We start from the raw sequence: 12500 nt of genomic DNA, 5'->3' as shown, positions 1-12500 counted from the left end.
GGCTATTCATGCCCGTGCCACCTCTTGGGTGGCTTAATCTTCATCAATCAATCAATCAATCTCCAAATACCAGGCGGCACCGCTCTTATGCCAGGTAAGTCCACTACGGGCTCACCATAGCCCGTGCTGCTTGGAACTTGTTCCGAGTAGCTGAATCTATAACAACAACAACAACAACCTCCAAATACACAGTAAACACCTGTTGAGCAGCACGACGGTTTAGCACAACCCAAATACTCCGCACAACATGTGCACGTGTGTGTGGCAATATCCAAGTGTGGTTTTCACCTGATGACAGTAGCAAGCACCCAAGGTTAACAAAAGTAATAAAATGTAAATATGGAGCGTCCTTGAGCAAGTTGTGATATCACCAGGTCGCACGGAGCACCAATGCTGTTCACTTTGCATAACTGCTCACCTTCATGTCGTGTTCTCCCCACTAGTTCAAGGAAAGAATATGATGCTGGTAACAAAAATGTTGTTTGAGGCGCAACAGGTGGTGGCTTTGATGTCAAATGTTCATTACAGCTTGATAGCCAGTCAGTAACGTGAATGAAACATAGATTAATTGATGAAATTAAGCCACCCAGAGGTGGCACGGACATGAGTAGCCCGTAAAGGATTACCGAGCAAAGAGAAGCAAACATTGTATAAGTGAAGACAATTAGAGAAGTAATTATCAGAAGATACCATGACGAGACGACTATGTAACATACAATTAGGTTAGTACGGACAGGGACAAGAGACATATATAGCGATTCGCAACATATATAGGCCTACATCAGGTGGAGGTTAACATTTACAATGCTTCAGTTTATTATATACAACCACGGGAGCTCTCTTAACCCAGGATTTTTTGCCAGCTTAAACACGTGTAGCACGAGCACTGCGCCTCAAAGCATTCGGCACTAGGAAGTTCCCCACCACACGACGGACTTCACCACTAGTTGTAATGTACTATAATCTAGGTGCAATAGTAACTACAAAAAACTGTATCTTCCATAAGCTCTGTGATAAATTCTACTGGAAACTGTGAGAAATATCTGAGGCTGCATCATTCGCATGACTCGTATAGAAGCGTGCGAGGTGTTTGCAAGGAGAGGGAGAGCAGGTGGATTTAATCGTTTTCCTGGGGTGTTGCCAAGTGTATCTGGAGCATACCTGAAGAGGGTTATGGGGTCTTCTGCTCCCCGAGCCCGGCTACCGACCAACTACCTACCAGTAGTTGTTGGCTGAGGCTGATCAATTAATGAGACGTTAGCCAATGCGGCAACAACACATGCGTCAAGGTAAGGAGTACCAGATACATGACAAGTAAACTCCATCGCCACAATGGGTTCTGGCGGGATATAATCGTTTTGGCCTGACTACATCAAATTCTCAGCATTGTTGTCTATTGCCGTGCTACACCTTACGTGGCACAGTTTAGCCTAAACGAAACTGCATTATGACGGTGGTCCATGCAAGGCAGCGTTGTCTATACCGCAAGTCCAACTGGTGTAGTTTCTTCAGTCTAGGCTATGCTTTGAAACTTGGTCGCCACACATCTAATAACAATTTCCGTTTAAATTTATCCAATGCTAAGTCATATTCAAAGTTTCATCTCGGGTCTATTTTTTATAGAACCTTTGTATATTCGCAACCAATCCATTTGTACTCTCAATCGTGTAAAATGCCACCTTTGGTTACTGTACATGTTATAATTCCCATCTATTTACATTTACATAGCCTAGTCTCGCTGCAAATTATCTTCAACAGTGAGGTCAAGCAATCCCTCCAGCAGTGGTATTCCGACACAATGTGGAGGAAGTATGTTGGTGATAACCGTGTGCAGGTGAGGGTTACAGGCGGTGGGTGACGAGGACTTGGTCAACCGCAGTCACGGTGCTGGAGGACACGGAACCGCACTTCCACCACACACTTACTTACCCACTAACTTCACATGGACCCCAACTTGCAACGTCAACAGCTGTACCTCACATCCAGTCTCTCCTCCTCCAACCTGTCTGATACCTGCTTGATGGGGTTCTGGGAGTTATTCTACTTCCCAAGCCCGGCCCGAGGCCAGGCTTGACTTGTGAGAGCTTGGTCCACCAGGCTGTTGGCTTGGAGTGGCTCGCAGGCCCACATATTCACCACAGCCCGGTTGGTCCGGCACTCATTGAAGAAAACTATCTACTTTTCTCTTGAAGATGTCCACGGTTGTTCCTGCAATATTTCTTATGCTCGCTGGGAGGGTGTTGAACAACCGCGGACCTCTGATGTTTATAGTGTTCTCTGATTGTGCCTGTGACACCCCTGCTCTTCATTGGTTATATTCTGCATTATCTTTCTCCAAAAAAATAGTGAACCTCTAGTTATTATAGATGGAACATGCAAAATATGGGACTCCTCAAATTACATCCTTCAACTCAGTAAACTTTCCAACGTCCTGATATCCACAGTTACATGGAATCCTCATCTGTCTTTTCTCGTGACTACCTATGACCGTCATAAAAGTATTTGTGTGTACGTCTGATAGCATCCTACATGTGTAAAGGAAGAAATGTATACGTTTATCTCTCAGAATGTTCGGTAATATGTTTATTGTTTGTTATGTGTGTCTATATATGTATGAACACGTTGTGCTGATCGGGGTGAGAATAACTTTAGCTACCTCATCCCTTTGTGTGTATTTTACCTCAATAAACTTATTTTGATTTAAATTCAAACCTATTACCGTAAGTTATGTACGTGGGTGTTAATACTTAGGCCTATGCACAATACCTTAAATTTTTGGAAAATAACCCACCTGAGGTGACAGAACTAGCTGACTACCCTCACCCCACTGTACCAATAATAGTGACCCTACGAGCGATAGGTCAGTTCAGAGAACTCCTTCAATACAACTATCCAGGTTGAGATTTTCATCAATTGAGTTAAAGGACAAGGATAAAGAAAACGGGTAAAGAGCACTGTGGTGATCCTATTGGCCCACACGAGGCAGGTCCTATTTACTGACATCCAATCATTTACACTCTTGTAACTATCAATTTTAAAACTTAAATTGCTAGCCAAAATAAAGCTAGCTGGTAATGTGTTATAATCGTCTACTAACCTACTGCCGTCAAGGCCTAACCTAAATTTAAACTCTACACTTTCCGCACCGCTGACTGTGACGTTTGATGGATTTGCAAACTTTTGAAACCCAATTCAATTTAAGTTCTACCTGCAGGGAGATTCCCAAGCCTCGACTTCTTGAGCAAATACTTCTGAGTGTTCCTACACAGCCTGAGCGTCTAGCTACTGCCTTCTTACTGCCTGAGGAAACAGTGTAATGGAGCTTACGAAGGCGTCAAGGGTGAAACTTTCACTATGAAATTGTTTACCTCAATTTTCTTGCCAACCACGTTAGCAAGAACATCTTCAACACTACATTTATCAGTATAAGATGTTGGCGGCATTCTCAGCAGAGAGAAGCCGCTTGCAGTGGATGTGAACAAATACATGAGCTTAGTTTATCATCCGCGGTAACGAGCAACAGCAGCAGCAGTAGTAGTAGTAACTCTCAATCTCTTCGTCGTAATGCTGACTACTTCTGTGGTCATCATGACTGGCATGTGATTGTTTACGCTTTCGTATGCTTTAATTATTGAAAGACAAGACAGAGATGGAAAGGGGGGAGAGACGGAGAGGGAGAGAGACGGAGAGAGACGGAGGGGGAGAGAGGGAGAAAGACGGAGAGGGAGAGAGACGGAGAGACAAAGGAAAAATAAAATGCTGAAGGCAGGAATAGGATGATGGCGTTGAGACAAGAGGAACTAGACAAGAGTAGAGAGATGTGATGCCGGGGGAGGCACGGACTGCTACACACACCAATGACCACTCGTTACCAAACCGGCCACGTCACCCTCTATACAAAAGCCATGACTCTCCGAAAGGCTAAATAGGTCACGACGTCAACAATACCACAGTAATGGCTTGCTGCATTTACTGCCTCAACGCGCCCATCCACAACAAACATCCTCAATTCCTATGGTTAGAGCCCTGGCAGGTGTTGGTATGGTGTTGGTAGGCCTAAGCCTATCGAATTGGTATCTGCTTCACAGCGAGACGCCCCATGGCTGCTCTACTTGTCCGTCCACACCCATGAGGAAACAAAGCACTGCACCACCCACCTGCGACGCCCCACAAAGCACAGGAAGAAAGTCACGACTGGCAAACAGACGCGCAGCACTTTTTCCACTTTCAGACAAGTGGCCGTGACCAGCGTACACCAGCACAGTCACGACCTGACACACACACACAACACCTCGTCCACGCCACTGAGAGATGGGGGTGGGATAGGGAGATGAAAAGGAAAAGGGGGGGAGGAGTAGGGAGAGTTTCACTAAGAATCTGTAGTTCAGCACACAATAACATCAGTAGCCTCGTATCAAGAATACACAGTGCCGTGATAACCCAAGAGATTGTAATTGCGGCTAGGGAGCGAAACGTGCTCAACGGTTAAGTGGAGCTATTTTGCCACAATGGCAGGAGTTGTGGCCCGTCTGGCTTCCTGGGGCTATCTTAACCTAGACCGCAGACGCACCAGTAACTGCCGCTTGCCACCACTTTCACCACACCCGCCACTCTTCCTCACTTCCCACACTAGCCTAGGCTACCTTACAAACCACTTACATAAAAACCCCACTAGCCTATCGTGCGCCAACTAAACTACTCTCGAAAGCTGCCATTAAATGCAACTTTCAGAATGCAGACTTATTCCTTCCATTTATTTACTTCCAGCCAATAAAGGTACATGTAAGGTGGTGGGAGCGTGACCAAGGAACAGGTCGGAGAGGACGAGGGGTTCACACTGGTGTAATAAATACCTCGCCGGCGGGACCAAGGGATAAGAGGCATGCAGACCCCCAGGTAAAGGTCTGGTTCTGACCCACACCACACAAATACGAAATCTTTTAACACAACCCCTCCCCCCCCCCTCCCATCTCTCTCCACCTACCTCACTTGCTCTATCATTTATGCTTCTTGTGATTCAGCAACTTCAACCACATCAAATATATCGTCAATCGTCAGAAAATATTACACATCACAAGTACTTGAAGCAACCTTCGCCACCCAGCGCATAAACACTTTACACCAAGTACGTCAATCGCCAGGGAAAACAAGTACAAGTAAAACAACTTGAGAAGCAATCTATGCGGTTAAGCGGAGTGGTGAACATAATGAGACCGCTCCCCCCCCCCCCCCCGGGCCCCTTGGGAACAGCCGGCGGCAATCCCTCCCGGCCCCCAGCCCCTCCCCCCCCCCCCCCACCACCTCACATATGTCACTACCGCTACGTGGCCCACCCCGATACTACGAACAAGCGCTGCCACTCGCCGCCACGGTAGCAGTCCTCTCCAGCGACCACTGGATAAGGGGGACAGGTTGTAGGGATGTGAAAGAAGAATAGGAACAGGAGCAGGAGCAGCAACATCCTGCGAAACAAAACGCCGCGCAACAAACAAAAGACACTGGCAACGAACCCGATAACAGACAATGCTCCACGTACAAAGCCGGTGAAGACGAATAATTTGCATTTATCAAAGCGTTAATAAAAACAGGCCACTCACGTGATGAACATGAATAAGCGGCCTTACGTGGGTCGTATGTGTACACCAATGGTGCAGTCTAAGGTGCTCTAGCTAGGTTGGTGAAACAGCAACCCCCGCATGCTATACGCTTCACTGTTCACAAATTAGTGAGGGTGGAGTATGAGACTTCATCAACACGCACGTGAAACACTCTGCCGCACACGCAGCCATGTATACACACACTATTAATACCTTACACCCGTACACTGGGAAAACATCAACGAGAACACGCAACAATGCTAGAGAAAGCGTTTGATTTCACTGCCTACACACTAGCCATGTCACCTATATTTAATTACAGACTTTACATACAGCCTTGTAAGAGCACTATATTACACTGAACCAGAGTAGTCACTCGCCAAAAATACCACGATCTGCAGAACGCAAAATAATCACATCATAAGTGTTTTCTTGTATATAATCTTCGTAGGAACTTCAACGATTGGTTTTTACACCAGGAAAACCTGTATCAGTTACCTCCAGGCTGAACTAGTTAATAAAGATATACTGAACGCCCCATATTTTACAACGCCAACACCAAACAATCTTGACCAATTTTCCTAACACGTATTCTATTAAAACTAGGTCTAGTGACAGCGAAGTAACCTTGACATAAACCATAAATATTGCAGGGTCTAATTTGTATGCGTTTATGTATGTGTTTTTACAGCATATTAATGATACGATAATGTGTGATCGCACTCTTAAATATTCTAAAAGGCTTAGTGTGAAGAATATTGCTGTATGAGCCTAGGCCTACCCACGTGAGCTACCCATGTGGAAACCATTAACACAAAAACAATACATACTTCATATTTAGAATTACGATCAATGACAATTTTAAATTTTAAGTCTCCGTTAACATAACTAACCTGCCCCCTTCTCATAGTTTGTAAGCGACCTAACAAACTCTTTAACTGCATACTGTTCTACATGCGTAAATAAAAAACCTAGAAAAAACTGTTCTCTACAATTAACGTACATATAAAGAATCCACATTGTTACAATGCAGTGGTTAATCCAATGGTCTCATTTTTTGTCATCTATTAAAACTTTTGCAAAGTTATTGCTATTAAACAAATATTTAAGGCACCGTGTTGTGGGTGAATTATCGCATAGTTGTGAGGAGTCTCAAGGTCTTGCTACTTTAACGAGGCTGATAAATCTTGTAATCTGTACAGGAGGATTAGACAAAAGCCACATCTTTTGGGCAAAAAGCCTGGTTGCACCGATACAGCATGGGGGGGGGGGGAATCCCTGCCAGCCTAGGGCTGGATATATGACGAAGAAAGATACAAATTTGTATCGTTAGCCTACTATGAACCCTTATAAAAGTTGCATATGTAATGTCTGTGGAACATGACATTAAAATGCTTAAGCGATGTAACGGTTATAAGAGGCCCTTTGTTTAAAAGCAGTTGAACCGAGTGCTATATTTGCTAAGATATAACAAAGTAGGCCACTGTACACGGTATAAGCATTGTTTTGTATTCCTTATTTATCTAATTAATATTTACAAGTTACGTTGAAAATCTTTGGATAATTGGATAAAGTGACATACTTGTATACCTGGTTGGTCTGAGTTGTCAAGTCTGGGAGCAGACCTCCTGAAACCCTCTCCAGGTATGTTCCAGGTATATGCATGTAAAATATAAATACAATGAAAGGATATGGTGGGTAACTTTAATAAACCGTAAGGATTTTCCACACAATGAACCCAAACAGTAAATTTTAACTGGAAACTCACAAGCTAGCCTAATCCAAAATAATTAAATTATAAATGTCTTAACATATTCACATGTGCCCTGGCGTAGACAAAGCTACGTACCCCTGGAACTGGTGACACGTGGAAGCCAAGATGTGGTCGGACAAATACTCTTGCCACCACTAGGCAAAACATCTAATCTATTGGGAACGACTAAAATGCCTAAATCTGTATTCTCTAGAGCACTGGCATTAGAGATACACAAAATTTACGTGGAAAATATTAAAAGGGGCTGGTCCCAAATCTGCACATATAAACAGCATCACATGAGACCAGAAAGCATGGCAGGAGGTGCAGAATACCCCCGGTGAAAAGCAGAGGTGCAGTAGATACTCTCGGAGAACTCTTATTAACATCAGAGGATCGAGACTGTTCAACACGCTTCCGCCACACACACACACATAAGGGCCATAACTGGCCGACCCCTCGCAGTGTTAGAGAGAGAACTTGATAATACCTCCAAAGGATACCAGATCAACCAGGTTGTGATGCATACGTCAGGCTGTGAGCAGCCGCGTCCAACAGCCTGGTGCCTGATCGAAGACCGGGCCGTGGGGACGTTGAGCCCTGAAATCATCGCACGGTATACTGACCATTTCATATATATATATACTATAGTTCGTATAGCATAACAACACCGCTTAAAACAATGAATCACAGGTGACTTCTCTCTGTTGTCAGGCTACAACAAAATTTGCACGTTTCAGGAATTCGCTATAAAAACAATTTAGCAAATAGAACTTTGGGCTAAATGAAGTACTGTATATAACACTAACCAGTTTGGTGAAAAGGAAGAATAGAGTTAATAACGAGACTAATACTTTGTTACTAGGCTAAGCAATCTAGCTCATGAATAACTCGCTAACCTTTGAATAACAGACTATGAACTTTGTTAAACCTTGTAGATTATAACTTTGTTAAAACCTCATTCCAATGGTATGGTAAATTATTGGAAAAGCACAAATGCACTATTTTAATACTATCTGCCTTTTAATTTGTTTTCTTTATTTAATAAAATAATATATAAATCATATATACATAAATTTACAAGGCAATATACAGTGGTATAATTCTCAGTAAACCTTTTAAATTTAAAGCCTTTTAAATTCAACGGAGATTGATCATCTCAAAGGTAAGTTTCACTGAAAACTATTTCCTATATATTATCATGAACTTTTCCGATTTGACAAGGTCGCCTTCAACGCATTACTGAGCATACAAACGTCAACATACAAAGCAGCGAGTTCATTAATGAAGAACATCGGTGAGAAAAAGTCAGGACGCGGCAACTTAACAGAAGTGAGAGAGAGCTTCAACAAGCACGTCAGTATACATCCCCTCCCCTCCCCCTCCCCTTCAACAATCTCTATCCCCTTCTCCACCAAGCACGTCACTATACCCCCCTTAAACACTCCCAATCCCCCACACCCCGCGCTTCTCACTCTCTCGGTCTTCCTCTCCTTGTCTCCTGGCCGCCGCGTGTGTGTATTGATTATTGAGCTGCCCTGGGCCCTGCTATAAATACTCCCAACATCCAATGCTCTACTGGTGTAACCCCCCTCCCCCCTCCAGCTTCAATGGCACATAATTCATTAATTATATTAAGCGCGTGCATATACAATAAAAACGTCCAGGAAATTATAACAGTAATGCTCGTGTCAAAAGCAACACATTTCATGCGTTTTACTTTTAAATTTTAAACTAAAAATGTATGCGTAAGTGGAATATTAAAACAAAGTTTAATTACTCTTATTACGACAGTTCCTGCGCACATCCAATACAGCTTTCGTGTTTGTAATTTACACTAATTGGAATTAAAATAACTACTGTGATGTCTGGTAGAATAAAATATAATACACAGAAAGAATTGTGAATTTTACGTACAATACTATACCTTTAATCTGGATTAGATTAAAATAAATATTTGCCGTAATACACACACAAACCCGATTATTATGAATTCCAACCATTTCTACCGTGTGTGTGGCAACACAACCTTAATACCAGTTATCCATTGGTCAAATAAACAATCTAATCGCTTATCAAGTTACAAGACACTACATTATTTGTACATTCCAAGGTATCTCAGCAGGGTTACCTATCTTATCGTTTGACAAGTCTTACAGGAAGAGGCACAATAAACTAAATTCTGGCTTCCGCTGACGTACGTATACAACACCCTTGGTTAAGAAATCAATAAAAGTATGACTTGATTGCATGGTCGCCTGAAGATCTTAAATCACTAAAGAAATGAACGCTTCAGACAATCTTCTCCACACAAAGGAATTATTTTTCAGTGAAAGCCAACTTATATTTTGGTACTAAATATGTTGAGTATTTTCAGAACAGGTTTACACTACACCTATAATCAACTGGCCTAGCTAGCTACCCAAGTTCCACTAGAGCACAGCCAACACCACCTCAACAACAAAGGGCTCTTGTGTTAATAAAAAAAAAAAGTTAACTCGTTTCTATGCATTTCCTGTATCACGCCTGATATAGGCTATATATATGTAGTACAAGTAAGTAAGTTGATGCGGTGCTTCAAGAATTCATGTTAGTAATATTTAAAAGGATTACCAAACGGGGGAATTCCGACCTTGTCTCTCAAACAGATGTACTGGATTTCCGTTCAATCCCGAGTAGGCGAGCAACAAAAGAAAGTTGACATACCTGGTAGATAACGAGTTACCCGCGACTTGAAGCTCGCCGTGGCGACAACCGGATATTGTGTAACCAACTCCTAAAGCTCCTACCCACTGGAATACCACATGGCACATGCAGGATGTCGTTGGGAGCCACGCTCTCCATCTCTTGTACGACGTGGCAGCTCTAAACCCGGGGGCATTCGGAGCCCTTTATAGCGACCATTGCTGTCGATTCCGGCTTCGGAGCACTATCCTTTTTACATTATAGCCTGCCAGATTTTATGTCGAACCACAAACATTTCTGAAGGTCACAGACTACTGGTGATTCTACTTGGATTCACAGCACGCAGTAAGAGGCAGACGGATGACATGTGTGGCCGGATGCCTGGAGCCCGAGGCAGCAGACCGGCTGCTAGCCATGGCTGCCAGGCTTGACGACAAGCCTCGCCAGATACCAAACTGCATGGCATCACGCCAACATCAACAACTTCACTTTCCAGAACTTTATTTATAACGAGACTTGTGTAGTAATAGGAGCCAGCTGATGTACTCGTTAAATTTGGACCGCGTGGTGCGTCACAGCCGCCGTCTCGCACCAATGGCGGCTTTCCAGCTGCACTCTCACCACTCGCTCCATACACCAAGTAAAACAACCACGTCTTGATACAAGCAACAGAACTACGCTCTCAACAAGGAAACGTGAAGGAAATCCACATAAAACGTTGCTTTCGAGCCTATTACCACAGCCAGATATAGGAGCATATGAACATGGTGGGCCGAGCACAGGACGGCTGCGACGCCGGCAGTCTTGGCAGACAATAATATTTAGAGAAGTATATATCTTCCTGATAAGATAGCCTTTATCGACAAGCCCTGGCCTCTTGGGAGGAGTTTTGAAGTTGCTTCATAATCCACTTTGTTCTCTCGTCGATGTAACCGGAGATACACTTAAAGAGCGAGACTAAAGATGTGTTCTGACGAGTTATCACCACTTCACCTTTATTGTTTTATCCAAACTTATAAAAACTCAAGCACTTGACCAACGGCATGGACTTCACCCGCGTCCTTGAACCCAAGAAAAACATCTAATTCAGCGCATGTAATGCGTGAACCATGCTGCTTGCACAGCCCTCTTAACACCGCACACACTCATTTAACTACCCACCTGATAACCACAATAAATCCGAGCAGCAAAATGTCACAAAAAGTTTTTTTTCTTTGTACGTAGTATCCCAGAGGGCGGCGGCGAACAGCGTCACACCGCTCCCGTCACAGTCTAAGGCGCGACTGTCTAGCGGCAGCGGGATTCGCAACAAGTGTACGGGGGCTCGCGAGCCTCCCAGGGCCACCGCCGCCGACACCCACCACGCCGCCACCACCACAGCCACACTCGCCGCTCTTCTTTCTCTCATCCTGCTCCTATTTACTCGTATTCATTTACATAAATACATTGGGTAATGGTCCTCAGGCGAAGCTTCACCAGTAGGGCTGATTAAGAAAAGTGGTTGTGGAGACACAAATGATAGGTGCATTAATCAGAGAGCCATCTCTGCTGTCCCTGGCATCCGGCACTCACCAGTCTCCAGCAGTGACAGCGGCATCCTCATGACAACCAGAATAACACGTCTCATCCACCACCACCACCAGCTGCCTCATTATGGCCAACATACCCATCATTCTCATCACCAGCAGCTGCCTTATAACGGATGATATAGTAACTTTATCCACAATCGTGGCTATAGTGCCAAGCTGTCACTATAGCCACACTCCCACCACCCTCATAAGATTCATGACAAGCTATCATTTTTTAGCATCACCTAGTTTGCTTTCTTGGCACACTGTACTCCACTTCATATAGTCTAGGGTAGCTGCACAAATGCACATGTACCTCATGTGTTAATACAAAAACAGTGTTAAAAAAAGTCTCTTTGTAGCACACAGATACAAATAAAACTTCCGCGTTCGATTAAAAGCTTTGAAGCGAGTCTCGCAGCTTAGTATAATGGCAGATGTGGGCGACAAGAGTTAGAAACAAAACAAAAACACCGCCGCCGCCACCACCACGCGAGAGGATGAAGAAAGAAGTCATTGAGTCTCACGAGCCTCAGCCAGTGTGGTCCACGCCGGCACCCCCAAACCTATTTGAACACCATTCAATAGCCTTCTTTGAGAACTGATTCCATATACAGTACACACACTACACGTGCGTTTGGCTAGGCTGCAAACACAGAGCAGCAACTTAAAGATTATGTCTTGTCAAGGGCAGCAATAAATTAAGGACTTATCCATTCATCTCAGCATGTAGGTTATTTGCATCACGGCATTGGAGTAAAGAGGACAGTCTGAACAAGAGACTGGCAGCGTCTACCGTTAAGTTACTGAACCAACTAGCCATTCTTGTAAGTATCGCAGTCTGACGCAAGGTGGTAGAGTGAGTGAGTGAGTGTGTGTGTGTGCGAGAGAGAGAGA

The 12500-nt window shown here is 43.9% G+C and overlaps 1 protein-coding gene across 1 annotated transcript in view; it reads right to left on the bottom strand.

Moving 5' to 3' along the window:
* Positions 1 to 11458, bottom strand: part of LOC138354486 (serine-rich adhesin for platelets-like) — a 44327-nt gene extending 32869 nt beyond the window's left edge. The window contains exon 1 of the mRNA XM_069308823.1: positions 11197 to 11458. Coding sequence (XP_069164924.1) covers positions 11197 to 11443 — 247 coding nt within the window. The 5' untranslated portion in view covers positions 11444 to 11458. The remainder of the gene's footprint in view (positions 1 to 11196) is intronic.
* Between the last annotated feature and the right edge of the window lie 1042 nt (positions 11459 to 12500).

This window comes from Procambarus clarkii, chromosome 63 (assembly GCF_040958095.1).
Source record: "Procambarus clarkii isolate CNS0578487 chromosome 63, FALCON_Pclarkii_2.0, whole genome shotgun sequence".
Classification (NCBI taxonomy): domain Eukaryota; kingdom Metazoa; phylum Arthropoda; class Malacostraca; order Decapoda; family Cambaridae; genus Procambarus; species Procambarus clarkii.
This window is presented reverse-complemented; position numbering and strand designations above follow the sequence as displayed.